The 26,821-nt window shown below is 38.5% G+C and overlaps 2 protein-coding genes and 1 pseudogene across 7 annotated transcripts in view; all 3 read left to right on the top strand.

Moving 5' to 3' along the window:
• Positions 1 to 335: 335 nt before the first annotated feature.
• The window catches only part of RAPH1 (Ras association (RalGDS/AF-6) and pleckstrin homology domains 1), a 102,038-nt gene continuing 75,552 nt past the window's right edge, over positions 336 to 26,821 (top strand). For 2 of the 6 annotated variants that reach the window (XM_045078599.1, XM_045078596.1), the window contains exon 1: positions 336 to 689. The gene's annotated coding sequence lies outside the window, so the exon portion shown is untranslated. The remainder of the gene's footprint in view (positions 690 to 26,821) is intronic. The other 4 variants (XM_045078600.1, XM_045078597.1, XM_045078601.1 and 1 more) reach the window with 3 other exon arrangements.
• Positions 5,769 to 6,305, top strand: LOC101688896 (60S ribosomal protein L27a-like). Its single transcript, XM_045078637.1, has one exon. It carries the CDS (start codon positions 5,810 to 5,812, stop codon positions 6,254 to 6,256), a length of 447 nt encoding a protein of 148 aa, XP_044934572.1. The 5' UTR covers positions 5,769 to 5,809; the 3' UTR covers positions 6,257 to 6,305.
• On the top strand, positions 12,891 to 12,977 carry LOC123391693 (annotated as a pseudogene).

The raw sequence follows: 26,821 nt of genomic DNA, 5'->3' as shown, positions 1-26,821 counted from the left end.
CCTGACAGATCTGCTCGACGCTTCGGTGAGTGCCCCGGCCCTGGGACAGAGGCCACTGGGCCTGCGACCAAGGAAAGGCGAGCAGGGGGTGGGACGGCCCCGGGATTTTCCTTCCTCGCTCATTCATTCTGATTCACCGGCTCCTGGAGGCGGTTCACAGGCGCGCGCGGAGGAAAGGCGGGGCACCGCGGCGAGCCGCGTCTGGGTGCGGTCCGGCGTCCGCGGGGAGGGTGAGCGGGGCGGGCCCAGGGGCGCGGGCCCAGGGGCGCGGGCGGGGGGCGGACGCCCGGGAGGGGCGTGCGCGGCCGCCTGCGCCGGAAGTGAGTGGTTGGCGGCGGGCGGGGGCAGCGAGCGGTCGGGCGCGAGTCGGTCCGCCCGTCCGCCGCCCGGCCCTCGGCTCCGCCTTCTGCGTCTCGGCCGGACGCGGCCGCAGTCGGATCGGCCACGGCTGGGCGTTGCGGCCGCCCCGCCCGCTGCGCGCTCCCGCCCCGCCTCCGCCGCCGCCGCCGCCGCTGCCGCCCGGTCGGTCGGTCGGTCAGTCAGTCAGTCACGGTGCGCGCGGCGCGGGAGCTGCGGGCGCTCACGGCGGGTCCGGGGAAGGAGCGCCGCGCCTGAGGAGGCGGCGGCGGGAGCGGCGGGAGCGACGGCTGCCCGGCCCCGGGCGGCTGGAGGGTCGAGCAGCTGCCGCGGTGAGTGCTCAGCCTCGCCCTCGAGCCGGGCGCAGAGGCCGGCGGGGCGCGGACTGTGAGGCGCTGCCGCGGCTCCCGCCTCCATTTTCCCGGCGCCCGACCCGGCCGTCCGGGCGCGGTGCGGGCGGCAGAGCCTGGGGCGGGGTCGCTGCCGGGCCGGGGTCGCTGCCGGGCCGGGGCCGGGCTCGGTGAACCACGCCCAGCGCGGCGGCGGCGGGTCGGTGGGGGTCGGTGGGAGCCAGGGCTGCCCCCCCCCCCGGCGCCCCAGGGGGCAGCGACGGAGGGAGACAATGAGATACAGGACCGCCGGGGGAGGGTGCGGTTGGGCTTGGACCTGGCACCGGGCGCTGGGGGCCCGGGACCGCGAGGAGGAAAGGACTCTCCCCGGTTAGCCGCGGAAAGCGGTGATTCGGTGTCTGGGGTTCCTCGGACTTCGGTGCCCCCCGCCTTTCGTAAACGAATTCAGTGCAGAGATCTGGGAATGCGGGGCGCCTTCTGCGCCCTCTGATGAAGCGGGCTAAGTAATTGCTCCCCGGCCTTGGAGCCCCTCTCCTGTCGCCGCGTCTGTGTGCATTCCCGCCGGAAATCCAAACTGCGGGTCCTGGCGGGGGAGGGGGGCCGTGGGAGAGCGATCGGATGCCTTCGTTGTAGAAGAGTCTGAAAGAGGCGGTTTTCGGATTCAGGCGGCGTCTTAGGGGGTCCCCGCCGTGCGAGCTGGGAACCGCATCCGCCTTCAGTGCTCGGGAGCGCGGAGACGTTGCGGGATATGAACTAAGAGCTTTTTCGAGGGGGTATAGGCGTCGCGTCACATGTTGTCTCGTGTGTGGGGGGTTCTTATATTCTGTGGGAAGAGCGTTGGGGGAGATCTGGGAGCATTGAAAGATTCTTCACTTCCCCTCCCAGCGAGGGTCGATGTGCCCGCAGCGTTTCTCCCGGGGATGGAGAGAGCTGCCCGTGTGTATGTCGGAGCTGCTGGAGAGGAACCGTGACCGTAACGGGCTAGGGATAGGGCGTGAACAGCTTATTAAAAGGGTGGTGGCGAGCTCGTAGGAATATTCAGTTCGGCGGATCTTTATGGAATACCTGCTCTTTGGTAGCGTGGGGGCACAAAGTGGATCAGACCTGCAGCTCGGCGTGGTGGAAAGAGCTCTTGGAAGCCAGGCGAACCAGAGGCTGCATGAACCCGTGAACTGGCTAGCAGTGAGACGGCCAAGCTATGAACTCTCAGCAGTACTTTCCTATCAGAGAAATGGGAATGACACCACCTGTTGTTGACCTTCCCGGGTGCCGTCGAACAGATTAAAAGAGATAATGTATGCAAAATGCCTAGCCCTTTTCAAGATTCTGAGGTGTTGGCAAATGTTGATTCCTTTCTTCCTGAGCCTACTGCTTTTGGGATTTTCCTGGGGATAAGGAGAGGGAAGAAGTAGGTAATTGTAAGGCGACGCTATAATGTTGAAGTCAAGTTACAAAATAGGGGAGCAAAGAGGAGAGAGAAATTCCACATTGGGAGCACTGGGGGCGCATTCATGGAAGCTGTGGGATTTCAGTGGAACCTTTAAGAATGAGTAGGATTAAAAAAAAGAAGAGGAGGAGGTAGGATTTCAACTGATGTAGATGGCGAGGATGTTCCAAGCAGAGGTGGTACTATCCTTTGAGAGCCCCACTGAAGAGTAAGACCAATGGAGGAAGGGCAAAATAGAGACGCTCAAAAGCTTTTTAGTCTGACCTTCAAAGATTCTCTGTTATTTTGCTTTTTGTGTTGTGAATTTCCCGGAGACCAGACCTAGCCCTATTCAAGTAAGTACCGAAATGTCTACAAAGCTTTAATACATGATTTTTTGGGTTAGACATTTTGTGCTATTTGGACTGCTGCTGTCTTGTGTTTGAATTTAATAAAGAATTATTTGTAGATGTCTCCTCATGGTGAATATTAGCTTTATTTGGTAGAAAAAAGCTGATTTTTTAGATTGAGCGGTCTCATTAAGATTATATAGTAAGTAAAAGGAGTGGAGTAGTGTGCCTCAAACTCTGAGTCAGAATAATTTGTTTTCACTAATATTTTAACACTGTTCTCTGAAGAAGTGTTTTTAGTCTTTTAGGATGATTAGAATGACTTTTCTTTTGGTTTTGCTTTCTTTTGGTTTTCACCCCTTACATAATTACTGTATTTTTTAGATTAGCATTTTGGGGAGGCACCTGGGTGACTCAGTTAAGTGTTGGACTCTTAATTTTGGCTCAGGTGGTGATCGTAGGGTCTTGAGATCAGTCTTCCCACTGGGCATGAAGCCTGCTTAAGATTCTCTCTCCCCCTCTATCTACTCCCTCTCTAAAAAAGAAAATTAGCAAAAAATAAAGATTAGTATGGTGGATGATTTCACACTATAGATTCTGTAGAATTTCATGGCTTTGCCATGGTTCTGAAGTAATTCAATGTCAGTGTAGTATTGTTAATCCCAAACTCTTAGGAAGATTATTATTAGCAAAACAAGATACCTGACCTCAGACAAATCTCTTATCTTAGATTCTCAGTTCCTTTACCTATAAAATGAGAAATTTGGATTAGGTCACTGGTTTTCAGTGTGTGTTTTACTGAACTCTACAATTTTGAGGATGATCGTCAAGGTTCTGTAGATGTTTCACTCAAATCTCATTAAAAATGTATTTTAAACTTAATAATTAAAAGTGTCTAAGCGACATGTCCTGTTTTAAATGCTTTACATGTACAATTTATTTAATTCTTGCCATAATTCTGTGAAGTAGGTTGTGTTACTGTCTGAGCAGACAAGCACAGACTACAGAGCTGTAAAGTGACAGAGCTGGGTTTGAAACCAGGCAGAATAATCTTAAGCCTGTATTCTTAACCACATTTTATATTGCCGCCATAATTAAATAAATAGCACACACAAGTTTTTTTAATTGTAACATACAACATGAAATTTACCATATTAATCATTTTTAAGTGTACATTTCAGTGGTATTAAGTACATTCACAAAGTTGTGCAACCAGCACTATCTTAAGAACTTTTTCATCATCCCAAACTGAAATTACTCATTAAATAACTCTGCACCACCTCCCCCTCTAGCTCCTGGTAATCACTTTTCTACTTCCTGTTTTTATGAATTTGACTCTTCTAGACTTCATTTAAATGGAATCATGCAATATTTGTTCTGTGGTATTTGGCTTATTTTTCTTAGCATATGTCTTTGAAGTTCATCCCTGTTACAGCATGAATCAGAATTTCATTCCTTTTTTAAGGCTGAATAATATTCTATTGTTTGTGTATACCACAGTTTGTTTGTTTATTCATCTGTGGATAGATGTTTGCTATTTCCACCTTTTGGCTATTGTAAATAATTGCTCTGAACATTGTCATACACATACCTCTTTGAGTCCCCGTGTTCAGTTCTTTGGAATATATACCCAGAAGCGGATTTGCTGGGTCATATGGTAATTCTCTTTGATTTTTGAGGAACTGCCATACTGTTTTCCACAGCAGCTGCAGCATTTTACACTCTAGTAGCAGTGCACAAGCATTCCAGTTTCTCCAAATCTTCAGCAACACTTGTTATTTTCTCAGTTTTATTTTGTTTTGTTTTACAACAGTCATCCTAATTAGTGTAAAGTGGTATCTCATTGTGGTTTTGATTTACACTTTTCTACTGATTAGTGATTTGAGCATCTTTTCAAGTACTTATTGACCATCTGGTTTTTAGTTTTGTTGTTGGTGGTGTTTTGGTAGAAATGTCTATCTAGGTCCTTTGCCCATTTTTAAAATTGGGTTGTTTTGTTGTTGAGTTGTAGGAATTCCTTATATATTCTGGACATTAAGTTTATGTCAGATCTATGTTATATAAATACTGTCTCCCATTTCCGTGGGTCGCCTTTTATTCTGTTGATGGTATCTTTTGATGTAGAGAATTTTTTCATTTTAATGAAGTCAGCTTTATTTTTTCTTTAGCTGCTTATGCTTTCAGTGCCATGTCCAAGAAGTCATTGCCAAATCCAATGTCATGAAACTTTTCCCTTGTTGGTTTTTCTTAACAGTTTTATCTCTTAGGTTTAGGTCTTTAACCCGTTTTGAGTTAATATTATGTATGGTGGTAGGTAAGCGTCCAGCTTCATCCTTTCATATGTGCGTATCCAGTTTATTAGCACCATTTGTCGAAAGGACTATTCTTTCTCCAGTGAATGGTCTTCTCACTCTTATGTACAGATATAAAAAATTTTAGTTCAGAAGCATTTGGCATTGATGGGTGTCTGTGTTGGTGTGAATGTGACTTTCCATGATTGGATTCAGTGTCCTTGCATTCGCTAGCAGGTTAAAATGCAAATCTTCATGAAGACCTTGACTGGCAAGAGTATTGCCCTGGAGATGGAGCCTAGTGACAAAATGTGAAGGCCAAGATGCAAGATAGAGAGGGCATTACCCTCTGCCACACAAAACACCAAAGTCTCATCTTTGCAGGCAAGCATTTGGAAGATGGCTGCCGTACTCTTTCTGATTTTAGTATTGAGAAAGAGTCAGCCTTGCACCTGGTCCTGCATAAGAGGGGTAGTATGCAGATCTTTTTGAAGCCCCTGACCAGCAAGACTATCACTCTGGAGGTGGAACTCAGTAGCACCATCAAGAATGTGATGGCTAAGATCCAAGATAATTTTGATTAAATTCAAAATGTTAATAAAGATTTTGTTGGCATGGCACACACACAATGAAAACCATAACACATTCAAGGCCAATTTTGAAAGAAAAAATTTTTATTTAAAATTTTTTTTTTAATAAATTTAATTGAAGCTTATCCTGAGACTACAGAAGCTGCTACCAAAACAAACAAAAGCTTCTACCTACTTGGAACTACTTATCTAGGTGAAATCAAAACAAAACTTTATAGTAATAAATGGGTTGCTTAGGTTGTTGTAAGTATGTAACTGACATACTTAATCCTTAATTTGTCTCTGAGTTGGTAATACATTAATGTATTTGAACATAGACTAGTGTTAGCAGCACTTTTGTCAATTTTACATATTTGATATACTGTATAAAGATTTCATCTGGGAAGATTTTGTCAGGAAATGTTAGAAAACTCCCAGGTTGCCCTTTTCCGTCTGGGCTGCCAACATGCCTTCCAGACTGAGGAAGACCCAGAAACTTCGGGGCCACTTGAGCCACGGCCATGGCCGCATCGGCAAGCACCAGAAGCACCCAGGAGGCCGGGGTAGTGCTGGTGGCATGCATCACCACAGGATCAACTTCGACAAATATCACCCAGGTTACTTTGGAAAAGTTGGTATGAGACATTACCACTTAAAGAGGAACCAGAGCGTTTGCCCAACTCTCAACCTTGATAAACTGTGGACCTTAGTCAGTGAGCAGACACGGGTAAATGCCGCCAAAAACAAGACTGGAGCTGCTCCTATCATTGATGTGGTGCGATCGGGCTACTACAAAGTTTTGGGAAAGGGGAAACTCCCAAAACAGCCTGTCATTGTCAAGGCCAAATTCTTTAGTAGAAGAGCAGAGGAGAAGAACAAGGGTGTCGGGGGCACCTGTGTTCTAGTAGCTTGAAGCCTCGTGGGGAGAGGTTCATTAAATGCTAACAAGTGCTTTTCAAAAAGAAAGAAAAAAGAAAACTCCCAGGTTATGTAATCTCTGAAGCTTTATCTCGTGCTGTTACTTTAAGATACAATTTACCGCAAGTTAGGGCAGATGTCTTAAAATACATGACTCTTGATTTATAGATTGGCTTTTAGAACAGTATATATTTTTCTATTAATAGAATATTAATAAATATTTAAACAGGGACCCCTGGGTGGCTCAGTCAGTTGGGCGTCTATCTTCAGCTCAGGTCATGATTCCAGAGTCCTGGGATCAGTCCCCATAGCAGGCTGCCTGCTCAGCGGGAAGCCTGCTTCTCCCTTTCCCACACCCCTGCTTGTGTTCCCTCTCTCGCTTTCTGTCAAATAAATAAAATCTTTAAAATATATATATATATTAAAACATAGTGTTCTCTGCTTTAGACAGAGCTCAATGTAATGGAGAAGTCAAACAGCTAGGTTTTCTGCCCTCCAAAACAGGATTCCAGTTTAAGTGCAGGATAGAGGGAATGGGTAGAGAATATAATCAAGGGAGCCGAATCCAAGAAGAAGCACAACGTATTGGGATTTCAAAACAATGTGAAGAGATTAGGTTCGGAAAAGAAGAGACAAGCAAGCCATCCCTTTACATGAGGAGAAAAGCAAGGTTGGGAGGTTCATAATTGATGTCTTGTCATCATGTGACACAATTTAAGTCCATTAGTGAATCTGGAGAAAGTTAGAACTAGGCCCAAATACTGTAGAATGCAATAAATCAGTTTTGTAACTATACTTAAGAATTATATGCTTTTTTAAAAAACACCTTTAAAAGGACCTTGCTAAGTTTGATAGTAAAGAAAAGGGTTAGCTAAGTCAGGACAACAAAACAACTAATAATATGATTTGAAAACACAGTGTATTCTTTATGTATCCAAGCTTATACATGCCTCTGTTCCTGGTTTTCAGTCACGATTTGTTCTTCTAATTTTTCCAGTCAAAATCCCACTTGCCCTTTGAGACCCAAGTGGGTCCTTTGTGAAGCTGTTAGACACCAAGAAGCTGTTAGACACTGAGCAGAATTAATTGCTTTCTTCTTCATTTCTCTAGGTCTTACTCGATTTGCCTTGTGTTATAGATAATTTTGTACTGTCTCAAATCCCCCTGAATTCTGGGAGTATTGGACCTTTCTTCATCTGAAATATCTCGCAGTCCCTTAAATAGAATAGAAATTCAATAAAAAGATTTTAATGAAAACTGTTATTTGAAAAATTATTTGCAGTTGGCATTATATCTCCTGAAAGCATTCATTAATATCTAGTAATGTTAATTTTATTTAGAAAGAATAATTCTTTCTTGGCTTATTTGGCTTATTTTATATTTTAACAAATGACTTTAGAGACCAGTGAGGGGAATCAGTGATCCCCTTATTTGTGAATAGAGTACTTTATAAATGCTATTAGTGGCTCAAAAACCTTTTTGTTTACCCTCGATTTTAAAAATATATCTTTTAAAGCAGGAGCAATGAATATGCAGCATTATGTTTGGAAAATCTTGGGTTTACTGCTTGGTAATGCAGAAATTCTAAAGTCTGGATATTATATCTGTTTAATTTGGCACTCGGTTTTAATGTTTGTCTTAACTAAAAGGCAGCTCATATACTCCCAAAAGGAGTAAGTACGTATTTGGCTATGCTTTGTTAATGGGGACACTCATTGTTTAATTTCCATCCATCAGTTTTTTGTTTGTTTGTTTTTTAAAGATTTTATTTATTTGACAGAGAGATCACAAGTAGGCAGAGAGAGGGGGGAAGCAGGCTCCCCACTGAGCAGAGAGCCCAATGTGGGGCTCCATCCCAGGACCCTGAGATCATGACCTGAGCCGAAGGCAGAGGCCCAACCCACTGAGCCACCCAGGCGCCCCTCCATCCATCAGTTTTGAAGATTTGGCTAGTAAGGTTTGCTTTAACTGCAGACCAATGCAAGGATTTGCGTGTGTGTGTGTGTGTGTGTGTGTGTGTGTGTGTGTGTGTATGTATACATATATGTATAATATATTACAAATTTGTAATATAAATATATACACACACACATATATACATATATATATATATATATATAAAGATTTTATTTATTTGACAGAGAGAGCATAAGCAGGGGAGTAGCAGGCAGAGGGAGAAGCAGGCTCCCGCGGAGCAGAGAACCCGATGCTTGGCTCCATCCCAGGACACTGGGATCATGACCTGAGCCCAAGGCAAGCCACTTAACCAACTGAGCCTTGCAGGTGCCCCTGCATTTATATATTTTTAATAAATGCATTGAAAAATCCATAGAAAACTGTATTTGGGAAGCATTTAAAGAGTTTGAAAATGTTTTCTCTGTTTTTAGAGTGTCAGGTACAGTATTTCAAGATGACACCCATGGTTTTCTTTTGGAATACAGTTATTTTCTTACCAAGTTTTAAAATGCCTCATTTATTTTTAAGGTACAGATTAACCACTTTTTTGTTTTTGTTTTTAAAAACAATGGCTATGGGGTGCCTGGATGGCTCAGTGGGTTAAGTCTCTGCCTTCAGCTCAGGTCATGATCTCAGGATCCTGGGATCGAGCCCTGCATCGGGCTCTCTGCTCAGTGGGGAGTCTGCTTCCCCCTTTCTCTCTGCCTGCCTCTCTGCCTACTTGTGGTCTCTCGCTCTCTCTGTTAAAGAAATAAATAAAATCTTTTAAAAAATAAATAAATAAATAAAAACAATGTCTAGGTAGCATACTACTAATGGTCACCACAGAAAGTAAGCAGATTTAGACTTTTTTTTGTAAAAGATACATGATTAACTTTTTGACAACTCTTTTTAAATACTTTGCTATGAAACAACCAATAAACTTGTTGGGTACAAGATGCTATGGTCACTCCTCAACTACATCAATAAAATAACACTTGACAGTCTTCTGACTTCAGCTTCTCTTTTGCTTCAGTAGTAGCTTTTGAAATTAAACCGATTTCCCTGCCCCCAACTTTTTTTGTCAAGGTCAGAATAGATGCTTCATGAAGGATTATATAATATGCTTTTTCCATACAATATTGTTTTGTGTTTTTTTTTTAAGGGGGGTGGTTGCAGAGGGAGAGAGAATCTCAAGCAGGCTCCACACCCAGCATGGAGCTTGACATGGGGCTTGATCTGATAACCTGACCTGACTCAAAATCAAGAGTCCAGCGCTTACCCAACTGAGCCATCCAGGGGACCCCATAAAGTATCGTTTCTAATAAGGAAGTCATTACTCTGGAACACCTGTCTCTTTCAGCAACTTCCAAAAAAGGTGGGTTCTTGATTTCATGATTAAAAAAGAACATAGCAAATACTATCACTTTCTCCTCAGAATACTTAGAATTGCTTTGAGTACTTTGATAACTTTATGTGATGTGTGATTGTCTGACAGGTGGCCCTAGGGAAGATACCAGTGTCATTTTGTGTGTTAAGGAAACCTGTGTATTCTATTATATTATGTTATACTTAAAGTACATATGTATATTATAATACAATTAAATATAAAAATAACTAATATGTTCTTATATCCTGTAGATCATCACTCATACCTCCTGGGATACAGTCACCTCCATTATGGGAACCACTGTACAGTTTTACTTTTGTTAATGAGTCTTTCATATTAAGTTCCATTTCATAGTGTATAATATTATATGAAGCCATCTTAAAACACTCGGAGCAAGTGGAAGAAAAATAGATAAATTTCAGCAAAGTGAGACCTAAATAAAATTTATTCTTCACTACAATTGAAATTCTGGCTTTTTTCAGAAGCTTAAATCTGGATTTTGCAGTATGCTTTTGGGAATTATTCAAGGTCAGTTAAAGGCACTCATTAAACATTTAGTTATTCACTAGTTTGATAGACATAATTTTTTCATGTCCATTGTGAGCATTTTTTCCCTAATTTTTCTAGAGACATAGAGAACATTTCCCGTGACTCTACCCTTTACCCTTTTCCACTCTCTCTACTTCTCCCCATCCCAGAAGCAACTGTAACCACAGGTAAATTTTGTCTTTTCTAGAACTTTGTATTAGTTGATTGTATCAACTGGAACTTTATATATGAAATCATTCAGTGTTCCTCCCTGTCTCTCCTCCCTGTAATCTGACTTATTTTCAAGCAGAATAATGATTTTTAGATTGGCCCATATTATTGCTTATTTATCCATTTACCTCTTGATAGATATTTGGGCTGCTTCCATTTCTAGCTCTTATAAATAAAGCTGTGCTGACTTGTGTACAAGTCTTTTCATGGATACATGTTTTTATTTTTCTTGGATAAATATATGTGAGGACATGCTGGGTTATATTGGGTAGGTGTATTTTTAATTTTTTAAGAAACTGGCAAACTTACCCAAAGTCGTATCACTTTATACATTCAACAACAGTACTTGCCACTGTAATGCGTATATAGTAGTATCTCATTGTAGTTTTAATTTACATTTTCCTAATTGCTAGTAATGTTGAGCAATTTTCCAGGTTCATATTAGCCATTTGAGAAATGACCACAAGTCTTTTTAAACACTGGGTTACCTTTTTTATTATTTATTGGTAGCAAGTCTTCATATATTGTCAATACAAGTCCTTTGTCAGATACATTTGTGAATATTTTCTCTGTGGCTTGCCTATTTTTTTTTATGGTGCCTTTAAAAGAGCAGAAGTTTTTATATTGGACTTTACCAAAGTATTTTTACTTTTACGGTTTAATATTTTCTGTCCTAATAAATCTTTGCCTACACTAAATTTGCAGAAGGTATCTTCTCATGTTTTTTCCTAGAGCTTTATAATTTTAGCCTGATCAACTTTGAATTAACTTTTGTTTATGGTGTGATGAAGCAGCCAAGGATCCCTTGCCCCCAATATTTCTATCTGTTCAGCATCATTTGTTTAAAAACACTTTGTAGGGGCGCCTGGGTGGCTCAGTAAGTTAAAGCCTCTCCTTTCTGCTCAGGTCATGATTCCAGGATCCTGGGATCAAGCCCCGCATTGGGCTCCCTGCTGGGTGGAAAGCCTGCTTCCCCCTCTCTCTGTCTCTGCCTGCCTCTCTGCCCACTTGTGATCTCTGTCTGTCAAAAAACAAACAAACAAAAAACCCTGCTGTGTACTTTAATTTGTCAACTATATCTCAGTAAAGCTAGAAAAACAAAACAGTAGCTGGGTGGCTCAGTTGGTTAAGTGACTGCCTTCCGCTCAGGTCATGATCCTGGAGTCCCAGAATCAAGTCCCTTGTCAGACTTCTGGCTCTGCTGGGAGTCTTCTCCCTCTGACTTCCCCTCTCATGCTATCTCTCACTCTCAAATAAATAAAATCTATAAAACAAAACAAAAGCTTTCCTTTCCTTCTTCCCTACTTTGACATCCTTGTGGAATATCATTTGACAATATAAAAATGAGTCTATTTCTGGACTGTCCATTCTCTTACCTTAACGTAATTCTCAGTTCTTTTGCCGTTACTACATTGTCTTCATTGCTTAGCCTTATAGTAAGTCTTGAAGGCAGGTTTTACCCCAAGGTCTCTTACCAGATTGTTTTTGGCTGTTCTAGTTCATTTGCCTTTCCATGTAAGTTTTAGAATCAGATATAGGTTGTAATTAACTTAGCAAATACTTAGTTCAGTATGGGGACAATTGACATATAACAGTATTGCATTTTCCAGTCCACTAACGTGTATCTGCCCATTTATTCTTTCTTTTCTCTCAACAATATTTCCTGTTTTTCAGTTGCCATGGAATGTGTTATGTGAACATTGCCTGCTGCCCTCTTTGGTCATTTCTTACAGCTAAATTGTTATTTACACATGCTTATTTTTGTGATGTAAATTAAAATTTGGTACGGGGATTTTTCCATATGATAACTTTAATGCATAGATAAAGAGCTCATATTTGATGTGACAGTACTGGAAACAGGAGATTAAACATAACTTTAGAAATATTAAACTAGAAATTTACAGCTGTAGAGTTATTGGAATAATTCCTTTGGCTTGTATGGTTACAAATATTACAAATATTAATATTTAAAGAGGCTTATCTTTTTTAACATAGTCCAGTATTTTTGGAATCAGAAATAAAGCAGAATCTTACCACTTTAATTGGGGCATAAGTTTTAACCAGAGGATTTTGAGTTTGCAGTTTTGCCTTCTCTTTTCCCTCCTCCTTTCAATAATAATAATAATAATAATAGTGGACATCTGCAACATTTAGAGATGTAAAAAGAAGAAAATAAAAACCAGTCCTACCACCCAGAAATGACCACAGTTTAAATTTTTAGTATATTTTCTCAAATGTGTGTGTGAATTTATATAGCTCATTATTATATGCACAGTTTAGTTTTGCTTCTTTTTGTTTAAAGTTACATCACTGGCATTTTCCCATGCATTAAATACTTTATGAATAATTTATACCTGCATTATAGCCCAAACCAGACATAAAACACACCCCCAATTTACTGTTTTTAATTTTTGTAAGATATTTAGTTGTCCGCCCCCTCCTTCTGTTTTCCCCCCATTTTGTTTTTTAAAAAATATTTCTTTGATGAACATATTTCTTTACAATCTTTGTTCATGTTTTGAATTTCATTTTAAAATAATTTTTTATCACTTCTCAGCCTTTTGGCTAAGATCAAGTGTAGAATCTGCTCTTTTCAGTTATAGTGATTCATCAATCTTACATAACACCCAGTGCCCATTACATCACGTGCCCTCCTTATTGTCCGTCACCCAGTTACCCGATGCCCCCACTCCTACTCCCCTCCAGCAACCCTCAGTTTCTGTCTTATGATTAAGAGTCTCTTATGGTTTGTCTCCCATCTCAGATTTCATCTTGTTTTATTTTTCCCTCCCTTCCCCTATGATCCTCTGTTTTGTTTCTTAAATTCCACATATCAGTGATATCATACAATAATTGTCTTTCTCTGATTTAACTTATTTCGTTTAGCATAATTCCATCCACGTTGCAGATAGCAAGATTTCATTTTTTGATGGCTGTGTAATATTCTGTTGTATATATGTGTGTGTGTTTACATTTATGCACCACATCTTTATCCATTAATCTGTAGATGGATACCTGGGCTCTTTCCATAGTTTGGCTACAGTGGACATTGCCGCTATAAATATTGGGGTGCAGGTGCCCCTTTGGATCACTAGGTTCATATTTGTATCTTTGGGGTACATACCCATTAATGCAATTGCTGGGTCGTAGGGTAGTTTTATTTTCAACATTTTCTGAAGCTTTTAAAGAGTTTTAAATAACAGCATCGTTATTTATGTTTATTGAGTGGTGTAGAAATACTTCCTCTAAAGATATATTAGCTGTCTTAGCTATAAAACTGTCATACTGAAGAATTGCCTACAATATTTTAACTTCTATGTTATGACATCTGTGTAGATAATTTAGATGATTATTTGCTAATAGAACCCATGATGATTTTACTTCCAATAAGCTTTTTGGGAAAACATACTTAAATTTTTTGTAATCATGTACAGTCAAGTAAAAATATAATATCAGCTATAACAGCTATTTGATGAATGTTTATGACAAAAGCGTAGAAATTATTTATTCTGGAGATGTTGAATGTATCCTTCTTACAAAATTTGTCTTTAACCCCCAACCCTGCTACCGTGTGTGTGTTTATGTGTTTGTAAAATGAAAACACCTCATTTATAGTACTGTAGCATGTAGGTGCATTAATTTTAAAATAAAAAATATAAATGGCATAAAAGTTCTGTTCTCTTGTTGGAGATTTTAATGAAATTGCCTGAGGGCAGGCATATTTAACCCTTTTTTTTTTTAAGATTTTACTTTTTTTTTTTTAAGATTTTTTTAAGATTTATTTATTTGACAGACAGAGATCACTAGCAGGCAGGGAGGCAGGCAGAGAGAGAGGGGGAAGCAGGCTCCCCGTTGAGCAGGAAGCCCCACTCGGGGCTCCATCCCAGGACCCTGGGACCAGGACCCCAGCCGAAGGCAGAGGCCCAACCCACTAAGCCACCCAGGCGCCCCATATTTAACCCTTTAAATAGCTGTATTACCTGTAACTAATCAGCACAGTGCCCAACTCATGATAGTATTTCATTAAGCATTTGTTGAATGAACAGGATTATTTCTTGTTAAAAAGTAGTAATCTTCTTAGGTGAAAATGACTTTTTTTTTTTTTTAGTACAAATAAATAGTTAATTCTGCTTAAACCTAGAATTGTTAATATTCTCAAATAATAATTAAGCTTTCTTTCTGGTCTTCTGAGAGCAAAACATCCAGGTAGTTGCTATCCTAAATTGTTGGTGTTTTTGTTTTTGTTTATTACAAAGAAACCCAAATCTGACTTTGTTTTTAACTGAAAAGGAAAGTTAACTTTTTAATCTAAGAATTTACTTAGAACACCTTTTTTGTTTTGTTGCTTAAAGTCCACATTTGAGTGAGATCATATGATATTTTACTTTCTCTGACTGACTTATTTTGCTTAATATTATACTCACTAGCTCCATCCATGTTGTTGCAAATGGCAATATTTCATTCTTTTTTATGGCTGTCCAATATTCCATTGTGTGTATATACCATTCATCATTCTTCTTTATCCATTCATCATTTGATGGGCATTTAGACTACTTCCATAGTTTGGCTATCATAAATGATGCTGCAATTAATATAGGGATACATGTATTCCTTTGAATTAGTGTTTTTGTGTTTTTTGGGTATATACCCAGGAGTGTGATTACTGGCTTGTAAGGTCATTCTAGTTTTAATTTTTTGAGAAACCTCCATATTGTTTTCCACAGTTGGCTGCACCAGTTTGAATTCCCACCTGTAGTGCAAGAGGGTTCCTTTTTCTCCACATCGTCACCAACACTTGTTTCTTGTATTTTTGATTTTAGCTATACTGACAGCCGTGAGGTGATATCCTGATGATGAGTGGTGTTGGGCATCTTTTCATGCATATGTTGGCTATCTGGATGTTGTTTTTAGAGAAATGTCTGTTCATTTCTTTTTATGTTGTCTAATTGCTGCATCTAGGAATCTAGTTCTGTGTTGAATAAAAGTGGTGAAATTGTATATCCTTGTCTTGTTCCTGACCTTAGGGGGAAAGTTCTGTTTTTCACCATTGAGTATGATGTTGGCAATGGGTTTTTCACATAAGGCCTATATTATGTTGAGGTGTGTTCTCTCTAGACCTACTTTGCAGAGGTTTTTTTATTATAAAGGAATGTTGTACTTTGTCATGTTTTTCTTCGTCTGTTGAAATGATCATATGGTTTTTATCCGTTCTCGTATTGTATCACTTTGATTGTTTTTGCAAATATTGAACCACCCTTGCATCCTGGGAATAAGTCCCACTTGATTATGGCAGGTGATTTCCTTTTAAATGTATTGTTTAATTTGGTCTCCTAGAATTTTCTTGAGGATTTTTGTATCTATGTTCATGAGAGATACTGGTCTTTAGTTCTCTCTCTCTCTCTCCCTCTCTCTCTCTCTTTGTGTGTGTGTGTGTGTGTGTGTGTGTGTGGTGTCTTTATCTGGTTTTGGTATCAGTATGAAACTGGCCTCATAGAATGAATTTGGAAGTTTTCTTTCCTGTTTTATATTTTGGAATAGTTTGAGAAGAATAGGTATTAATTCTTCTTTAAATGTTTGCTAGAATTTGCCTGTGAAGGCGTCTGGTCCTAGACTTTGGTTGTTGGGAGCTTTTTGATTACTGAATGAATTTCAGTACTCATAATGGGTCTGTTGAGATTTTCTATTTTTTCCTGCTTTAGTTTTTATAAGTTATATGTTTCTAAGAATTGATCCAATTCTTCTGAGTTGCATAATTTATTGGCATATAATTTCATAATATTCTCATACAGTTGTTTGTACAATTGATGTTGTTATTTATTTCTCCTCTTAGTGTGATTTCATTTGGGTCCCTCTTTCTTTTTTTCTTTTTTTTTTTTTTTTTTGATGAGTGTGGCTAGATGTTTATCAATTTTGTTGATCTTTTTAAAAAATCAGCTTCTGGTTTCATTGATCTGTTCTGTTGTTTCTTTAGTTTCTATATCATTTATTTCTGGTCTAATCTTTATTATTTCCTTCCTTTTACTGGGTTTGGGTTTTGTTTGTTCTTTTTCTGGCTCTTTAAAGTGTAACAAATTGTTTGAAATTTTTCTTTTTTCTTGAGGTAGCCCTGTATTGCCATAATCTTCCCACTTAGAACCACTTGCTGCATCTCAAAGATTTGGGCCACTGTGTTTTCATTTTCATTGTTTCCATGTAATTTTGGAGTTTTGACTTCTTGGTTAACCCATTCATTGTTTAGTAGTATATTATTTATTTATTATTATTTTTAAAATATTTTATTTATTTATTTAACAGACAGAGATCACAGGCAGAGAGAGAGGAGGAAGCAGGCTCCCTGCTGAGCAGACAGGGCAAGGCAGGGCTTGATGCCAGGACCCTGGGATCATGACCTGAGATGAAAGCAGAAGCTTTAACTTACTGAGCCACCCAGGTGCCCCAGTAGTATGTTATTTAATCTCCATGTATATGTGCTCTTTCCAGATTTTTTTCTTGTGATTGATTTCTAGTTTATAGTGTTGTAGTGAGAAAAGATGCATGATGTGACTGCAGTTTTTAAAAATTTGTTCAGACTTGTTTTATGGCCTAATAGGTGATCTGTTCTGGAGACTATTCCATATGCCCTTGAAAAGAATGTATATTCTGCTGTTTTAGGACAGAATGTTCTAAATATGTCTGTTAAATCCATCTGCTTCTGTCTATCATTCAAAGCCACTGTTTCCTTGTTGATTTTCTGATGATTTGTCCATTGATGTAAGTGAGGTGTTAAAGTTTCTTACTATTATTACTGTTAGTTATTTCCTTTATGTTTGTTCTTTACCCCTCTCCCCCTGACGATTTAGGTATATGGTGTCATACTTTACATTGTTTATTTTGTGAATCCCTTCACTGATTTTTGGAAAAATATTTTACTGCTTTTGTGTTTCTTACTTTTCTTACTCCTATTTATGGTCTTTCCACTCAAAGGGTTGCTTTTAGCATTTCTTGTAGGGCTGCTTACTGGTCGTGGATTCCTTTAACTTTTGTTTTTCTGGGCAACTCTGTCTCTTCTGTTCTGAACAATAGCCTTGCTGGAGAGAGTATTTATGGTTGCATATTTTTGCTTTTGGCACTTTGAATATATCATGCCACTCTCCTCTGGCTTGCAAAGTTTCTGCTGAAAAAAATCAGCTGGTGGCCTTATGGGGTTTCGCCTTGTATGTAACTGTCTGCTTTTCTATTGCTGCTTTTAAAATTCTTTATCACTACTTTTTTTTCTTTAATTACTAGGGGTCTTGGTGTGGACTTCCTTGGGTTGAATTTTGCGGGGAATCTTGTGCTTCCTGGATCTGGATATCTGTTTCTTTTTTCAGATTTGGGAAGTTTTCAGCTAATATTTCTTCAAATAAGTTCTCTGTCCCCTTTTTCTCTTCTTCTGAGATCCCTATAATGTGAATGTTACTGTGCTTGAAGGAGTCACTGAATTCCCTAAGTTTATTTAGACTGAAGTCAGTAATTAAGAAATAGAACTTCAGACAAAAATGGGTTGGAAGAGATTGGGAGAGACCTTTGGATTTGCTAGTCCATATTTTCTTTTGCATATTAAAAAAATGAGAACTAAGGATTTAAATGATTTAGCCTGAAGTTGTAGTTACTTAATGGTAGAATAAGAATTTCCAAACTCTCCTGACTCCTTATTTAGTCCTAGATGGCTTGGGCTAGGAAGATCTTGCAGACTGTCTTTAAATGAATCCTTTCAGTTGTATAAGATAACGAAGGTTTGAATTTCTTATTTTTCTTCTTATTCTTAAGTAGGCTCCGCACCCAGCATGGAGCCCAACACAGGACTTGAACTCACAACCCTGAGATCAAGACCTGAGCAGAGATCAAGAGGCAGGCTCAACCAACTGAGCCACCCAGGCGCCCCAACTTGAGTTTTCTTGTTAACCAGTTTGTTTTAAAATTTTAGAGGATGTTTTAGCGTTGTTGTTTAGACACCTTACAAAGTCATTCTGAAAATTTTAGTAAATATTCACCCTATCTTTTCACCCAAAGCAATTCTTGACCATTAAATATTATCCATTTCTGCTTGTGGCTGGTTAATGTCAGAAATAACGAGCCATCTCTGGTTGGATTTCTGACTCCTGCCAAAATAAAATACTGATAGACAACGATGGAGGAAGAACTACAACTGTATGTGGGATTTACTAGTAAAGTGATTTCTCCCTAACCTTGAGTTTCTATTCAGAGTTCTGGCTAATTCTGAAAATCTGTTTTAGCAATTGTGTGAATTCAGAGTTCTGGCTAATTCTAAGTCTGTTTTAACAATTGTGTTGAGTCTTAGGAATTGAGAGTAGCTTCTTTCACGGATATGAGAAGAGAAGAACCTAAAGAAATGGAGATAATGAAGCAGGTTGCAGTACAGCATTTTGGAATGAAAGCTTGGAAGGGAGAGAAAGGGAGGTGAAGAAAGTTGCAAGAAGAGATACAATCTGATAAACATATTGATAAATTTCTTTATACTTTGATTTTAATTAGATTCTTTGTTTAAAATTAGAGTTAAGTTTTTTTCTATTCTGTACAGGAACCCTTACTATTATTTATTACTTTCTAGGAGAATCATATTATTAACATAGTTGTTGAATCAAATCCTGTCCCTAGAAACAGATAGTCTTACAGAGATATTATAAAAAATTCTGCCCAAACCAAAGTACATTGTAGAAATTTCTATGGTATTTTTAAAAAACCATTCCTCTGTTGATAGAGAAATTAATTTTAAATGTGTTGGTTCTTTGAAATTAGTATTTATTGAGAATCGGATAAATTCGTCCATCCGTCTTTTTTTTTTTTTTTTTTTTTAAAGAGGTACAGTTTTTTTTTTTTTTAGCTTTGAGTTCTCTGAAATTAAGGTACCATCTTAAGTTCAGGCTCATTTCAGAAGTGTTTAGCAGGGAAAAAAAAATGATATTCAGGTGAAGAAAGAATATGTCTCTTTGGTAGTTGCTCTGGGGTGACAAATGAAAACCATATGGTCTCTCTCCTGATTCTGTAACCTAGTTGGGTGTGGAGGGTGATAAGGCAAGTGCACAAATAACAACCATATAATATAAAGCTGATTTGCTGTAAGTGTCTTAGAGAGGTACAAAGTTCATGGGCCTCTTGGAGGAAGTAACATCTAACTTTTGTTTAGCAGATATGCGTAAACTTTCTTAGTTATATATTTTTAAATTAAGATATAATACACATATATGTTTTTGTAAAACTTATTTACAAGGTTGTACAACTTCACTATCTAATTCTAGAATAAACTTTTTAAAACTTTGAGTGTTTTTAGCTGATGTTATGCTCTCTAGTTTTCAGGCCCTTCCTATTGTTTTACATCTGGCTACTGCTGGATTTGTATTGGTCACCTGACCCCTGAAAGCATTTAAGTTTATGCGAAAGAATTGTTTTTTTTCTATTTGCATTGACCCTGAAGCAAATGCCAGAATTTCCCTAGGAGCGCCAGTGTGGGGAATACTGGCTCTTGTTCTGCATTTTTTTTTTTACTTCTGTTCCTTTGCCCATTCTATGTTCTAACTCCAAGAATGCTCCCCACTTCTGCGGCTGCCTTTTGTGAGGGATGACTTCTCCTTGCCCTTGAGAGGGCTTCCTTAGAATAAAAACCAAACTCTATTTCTTGGTTTTCAAATCCTTGAATGACCTGGCTCTCTCTTCCTATCAGACTCTGTTCCCTGACACACTAGACTTGTACCTTCTACTTGGAATGTTATTCTCTCTGATCTGTACATATCTGATTCCTTCTTGTAACTCAAATCTCAGTTTAAATATCACTGCTTAAAGAGGCCTTCTCTGTACATCCAGTCTAAAACAGCTACTCTGTCACTTTTCATACAACCCTAATTTAATTACCACCACACATGTCATGGGTCTTATTTGTTTGTTTGTTTTTGTTTACTATTTCTCTACCTTGACTAGAATCTAAGTTTATTGTTGGCAGGTCCCGAGTTGATCACGTTTGTTACAGTGTTTCCAGAACAGTGTTTGGCACATAGTATGTGCTTAATGTATATTTGCTGAATAATTGAATAAATATTGAGTGAAAATGCTTGCTTTGATGGCTTCTGCTCTGGTTCATCTCCCTGTTTCTACCTGTCCCTGTCTTCCAGAAATTTGCCAGAATCTCTGATCTTTGGATGCTTTTGCCATCTCTAGCCTTCATTGCCTTTGAGTTTATTCCCTCTTATAATTGTGTACTGTCATTTTAGTGGGATTTTAGGGAGAGAGAGAAATGTATTCTCTCATTCTTTTGACAGGTTGAGATGTTCCAGTCAGGTTGAAAACGTGAACAAAGACCAAGTTAAGAAAGCGTAGGGTTTGTTTGTTTGTTTGTTTTTTTAAGAATACTGAGTAGTTTAGGTTGTTTGAAGGGTAGAAAATAAGGTTGAAAATTTAGGTTGAGGCCATGTAAGAGAGGGTGTGAAATCATTTGGTGTAGAGTTTGTACTTAATTCAGAATGTCATGGGGAAACCCTTGTGGGTGTTTGAGCAGAATCGTGGCATGAAAAAAAGTTTTTAAGGAAGATTAGTTTGACAGTGATGGATTACAAAAAGAGAGGTAAGTTAGGAACTTGCTAGAATAATCTAAGGACATTACAGTATAGATCTGAACCAAGACAGTAGTGGTCATCAAAATAAGAAAGAGAGCAAAGGCACAGAAAACCAGTTGAGCCTCCTGGTGCTGACACTGATGAATTGCTGTGTGATAATTACAGTTTAGTGATGTGACTTTTATTTAGATGGATTGGTTGATTGTATGAGGGACTATACTGAATGTATCTTCTATCAGCAATGTGTTAAGAGTATCTTTCCTAGAATGTATAGGTTTATGAGATAGAAGAAACAAAGCAGACATTTCAGTTTTGTTGGATAAGGGGATATTGAGCACGTGCCATCTGAATGGTGGGCAAGAGGTCAGGGAATATGCTAATGAATAATGTGAGGTGCAGGTGTTTTACTCCCATTTGTTCTCATATTTAATAACAAAATTATTAAAGTCTTTATTTAGCTCAAGCCTTCTTATTTGATTAAATACAGTTGACCTTTGAATAATGCAAGGACTAGGGGTGCCAGCGCCATGCAGTGAAAAGTCTGAGTATAACTTTTGATTCCCCCAGAACATAACTAATGGCCCACTGTTAACTAGAAGCCTTATCACCAATGTAAACAGTTGATTAACATATATTTTGTACATTGTATGTATTATATACTATATTCTTACAATAAGATAAGCTAGAGAAGAGAAAATGTTACTAAGAAAATCATAAGGAAGAAAAAATACATTTATAATACTGTACTGTATTTATCTTAAAAATATGTATAAAAATGGACCCACTCAGTTCAACCTGTGTTGTTGATGAGTCAAGTGTATGAGTCTTTGATTTAGAATGAATTCTGATTTCTTCCTGACCTGCTGTGACATTAACCAATTTTTTTTTAAACTCGGTTACTTATTTTTCTTATCTGAAGGTTAGAAATGATTGTCTTTGCCTCTGTGAAAGAATTATCTGATGAGTAATTATTTTTCAAAAGTGATAACCTTTTATTTGCATTAAAACTAATTTTATGATGACCAAAAATAAACCAAAAACATTAACTGAGGAAACCAAGCAAATGCAGTTTAGGAATGGTAATACATGCATACAATAATAAAAATCACATGTTGGGAAATACGCAGTTGTTCTTCAGGGACCTTACTTGCATTATTTTATTTGGTAAAAATGTTTTTCGACCTATATGGTTTTTTTCCCTTTAATTCTGAATTTTAAGTGATCCATTAGTTGATATACTGTGTTTCCCTAACTAAACTACAATCTTCTGAGACACACTTTCTTCATCTCCTCTCCCACGCTCCCTCTCTTTCTGAATTTATTTTGATGCAGTTTGGAACTTAAGAAATTTGTAAGAGTGCAAACAACTCCCATATTCCCTTTACCTAGATTCACTTATTGTTTACTTTTTGCCTAGTTATTATTCCTCTCTCCCTTTTTATGTATTTACACACACTCAAATACACACATACATTTTTTTCTGAGCCATTTGAAAATGAATTGTAGACATTGTGCCCCTTTATGACTAAATTGTTCAGTATGTGTTTCCTAAGGGCAAAGATACTGTCTTACATGACTACAGTGGTATTATCAAAATCAGGAAATGTAACATCAATACAATACTGTGATCTAATCTGCAGCCCATAGTCAGATATTGGCAGTTATCCCAGTAATGTCCTTTATAGCTATATTTATATGTTTACATATTTTCTTTGGGTCCAGGATCCAGTCCAGGATCAAGCATTGCATTGAGTTGTCAGGTCTCTTTAGGTTTCCTTTCTTTTTTTTTTTTTTTAAGATTTTACCTATCCATATGACAGAGAGACACAGCCAGAGATGGAACACAAGTGGGGATAGCAAGAGAAGCAGAAGCAGGCTTCCACTGAGCAGGGAGCCCAATATGGGGCCCGACCCTAGGACTCCAGGATCATGACCCGAGCTGAAGGCAGACGCCCAACCACTGAGCCACCCAGGTGCCCCATTTAGGTTTCCTTTAAATTAGAACACATCCTCAGCCTTTGTGTTTTGGGCCTTCATGTTTTTTAACCATAGGCCAATTATTTTGTAAAATGTCTTGTGATATGATTCAGGTAATGCATATTGTCAGGAATACCACAAAAAAGTGGCGCCTGGGTGGCTTAGTCATTAAGCATCTGCCTTTGGCTCAAGTCATGATCCCAGGGTCCTGGGATCCCAGCGTTGGGCTCCCTGCTCAGTGGAGAGCCTGCTTTCCCTCCCCCTCTGCTGTTCCCCCTGCTTGTGCTCTCTCTTTTTCACTCTCTCTCTCAAATAAATAAGTAAATAAAATCTTTAAAAAAAAAAAAAAGAATACCGCAAAATGATAATGTATATTCTCTGCATTATTTCTCAAAAAATATATGATGTGGGTTGCCCCAATGTTAGTGATGTTGAATTTTATCACTTGGTTATGGCAGTGTCACCCAGTAATTTGTGGGGAGATATTTTAACGATATGTAAATAGTCTTACCAGATTTTCACCCATGATTTATCATCTATCAATGATTCCTACCCGTATCAGTTATTACAATGGTCGCATATGGTGATCTTCTGTCAGTTCATCTGCATCATTTAATTGGCATTCTGTGAGGAAGAGCTTTCTTTTCCCATGTATTTATTTATATCAGTATGGGTTTGTGGATTCTTATTTTATTCAACAGGTTATTGTTTCTTCCTGTCATAATTGATTTTTTATGCCTAAATTGTCCCATATTGGGTTCTGTGTATCCCCTTCCGGCTGGTTTCTGTATCCTTTTGACATATCCCCATCTTTATTGAGCACTTTCTGGCACAAGAAGATATTCTAGGATCTCATCTTACTTTTCGCCAGCCCCAACTTTGAATCATTACTCCAAGGTTCATAGTTACTTTTTGGGTAGAATATGTATTTAGAAACGGAAAACTGGGTGCTAGGTATGGTAATTGGAATGTCATTGCTACTGGAATGTCATCGCTACTAGGCCCTTTGAGTGGACCTACCTACAAACACACTTAAATGTATATCTATCTTTATTCCTACCCCTTCTGTATTTCCTCTGTCTCTTTGAAACCTTGAGTTCATAATGATGATTCAAATTGTAGTCCTGGGCACCTGGGTTGCTCAGTGGATTAAAGCCTCTGCCTTCCGTTCAGGTCCTGATCCCAGCGTCCTGGGATTGAGCCCCGCATTGGGCTCTCTGCTCAGCAGGAAGCCTGCTTCCCCTCCCCACATCTGCCTGCCTCTCTGCCTACTTGTGATTTCTGTCAAATAGATAAATAAATAATCTACAAAATATAGTCCAAATGGCTCCCAAGCCACAGGCTACTACTGTCTAGCACTCTCCCTCCAGTTGAAGCTGGAAAGTGCATGTACAATATCATCTATCCCCAAAGATAACAGGTATGTAGGTAGTATAGCAGGAAAGGTCCTATAGCAGGAAAGTGTGGAGCAGAATAAGCAACATCAACATCTCTGGAAGCAGTCATGGAAGCCCCATTTCTATAGGTAACTTGTAGTGACTGTGTGTTTCCTAGGACTATTATAACAACTTACCACACACTGGGTCGTTTAAAACAACAGAAATTTATTCTCTCACAGTTCTTGAACTTGGAAAGGTGGAATATAACAAAAGAATATTATACTTTTTGTTTGTTTGTTTGTTTGTTTGTTTATTGGTTTATTTATTTTAGTTCTTTGATTTCAGATTATGGTTTATGGTATACTGTATAACTAGTAATTTTAAGATTGATCATTAGAACTTCTTATTTATTAAGAATGTTAGGAGTTTCTTTGTAAACCATTGATCTTAGATTGGTTTTTTTCACTTCAGTTGAGTTCCTGTTTGGGATTTAATAGATAATAGATATCCACTATTATGAAAAATCCAATGTAAATTTAGAAACAAATATGGTTCATTATTCTGTGAAGGGAATTCCTTTGCCAGGGTGCATTTACGTGCTTGTTAAATAAAACATTAAATTAACAAATCAGTTTTGATTTATCGCTTTCTTTAGACATAATAACTTCTGTCAACTATTAAAAACCAAGAACTCTTGGGTTTGTTGTTTTTTTTTTTTATGCTTCTTTATGTAATCTTTAGTTACCTTAGAATTAAGGTATATGATAATGAAGAGGATGTGTTAGTTACATCTTGGGTTGTCAGAAACTGAAATGCAAATAAAAGATTTATTGTAAGGGGTGAGAATGACCTCCCCAATTTTTCTTTTTCCTCTTGGTGAGGAAAGATGGCCAACCCACAAACAGTACACCTTTCTTGTTTATTAGGGACGTTTTGTTCTATGTGGAAACTTAGTTCCAGATGTCAGTTCACTCCCAGAAGACTAGGCCATGCAAGTTTCCTAGTGGCCAGTTTACTCAGATTGCTCCTGTGAAGCCTTGGAATGACAAGTACATTTCTTCTTTCAACCCTTCAGAGACCATAGTTTCCTACAAGTTGCTTCATGCACAGACCTACAGAAGGAACTTTGTTCTTAGAGACTCTTTTAATCAAGATGCTTCGATGTTTACCATCTCTGCCACAGTTAGGATTAATGTTCTTTGAAGTCATAGGGTGTGTTTTTTGCCACTATTGTGTCCTGCACAGTACCTGGCATAATGATTTTTGTATGCAAAGTATTGGAAGTGTTAGACTCTGAGTCAAACTTGGGCCATTTCAGTGGAGGACCACTAACCTAAACAGAAAACTTCAGTGATCAATTTACAAAAAGCAACTTTTGACATTTTAACTTATCTGCTCTATAAATTGATAAAATACAAAGTGATGTTTACTGAAAAGTAGGTACACAATGGAAAAGGATCCTCAGAAAAAGAACCTACTGTATATATAGAAAACAATATATAAATTCAAAAGAATTAAATTTTGGGAAAAATCAGTTTAAGGTTCTGTAATGCCAAACTAAGCTATCTATGTTAAATGTAATAACTACAGAAAAGAACGAATAATAAAATAAAACTAAAAATTTACATAAACATTTATCAGATTTCTTGGTTGAGAAGAATTTACTGACCAAAACAGTGTAAGACTTCTCCCAGAAAAGAATTTACACATTTGATAACTTAAAAAATAAAACTTTTAGCAGTATCTTTAAAAAAGAGAAAGAAAGAAAGACCAACCAAAATTAAAAGATAAAACCGGAGAAAAATGTTGCTATACATACAACACACTTAATATCTTGATTCTGTGAGGAACTCATGGAAATTCAGTTGGTTCATTCAATTCCCAATTTCCATTTGGGCAGTTTAAAAACGATGCCATTTAGTTCACAGCAGAACTGTGTTCTGTGTTGAAGAGTTGTAGGTCAAGAGAAAAGTAAATCAAGCATGCCTCACTCTGGGTGCCCTAGTCAGATGAGCAGCTAATGGCCCCCCAACCCCCACAGTTCTCACTTCATTTTATATTATATTGTGTCCTATTTCTCTCCTTTTCCTTCTCTGCTCTGACTTCCTCCCTCCTCCTTTTGATGAGTCTTCTTCCTCTCTTTGTGCCTTACTAATTTTAACAGAGTTTTTTTTCTTACTGTTCCTTTTGTCTGATTTAGGTTTCCTTCCTCCTGCTTTATTTTGCAAGAGTTGTATCTTGCACAGTTGGGGGGCACTCTGTGAACCTGTAAGTCTTTATAGCCTCCCTTCTCTAGTGCCTGTTTTTCTTTGGAATTATTTATCAGAGTAGAGCAGCTTAGGAGGTTTTCCGAAAGCTGTTTTTGTGATAGAATTGCTGAAATGTAACTGGGCATAAAGAACTAAAAATCATAACTAAATGAATAACTCTCAGAAGAATCATGAAACTGTGGTAATAAGGGTATGTTAATAAAGGGATCTTGTCACTGCCTAATTTCTTAATGGGCTTTGGGTGTACGTGTCTTACTTTGCCTT

Source organism: Mustela putorius, unplaced genomic scaffold (assembly GCF_011764305.1).
Source record: "Mustela putorius furo isolate JIRA1106 unplaced genomic scaffold, ASM1176430v1.1 tig00000275_pilon_pilon_pilon, whole genome shotgun sequence".
Taxonomy (NCBI): domain Eukaryota; kingdom Metazoa; phylum Chordata; class Mammalia; order Carnivora; family Mustelidae; genus Mustela; species Mustela putorius.
Note: the sequence above shows the minus strand (reverse complement) of the source record. Positions and strands in the feature narration are given on the sequence as shown.

Bases quoted from the DNA above. Each gene is read 5' to 3' on its own strand.
- LOC101688896 (XM_045078637.1), top strand. From the start codon at position 5,810: ATGCCTTCCAGACTGAGGAAGACCCAGAAACTTCGGGGCCACTTGAGC.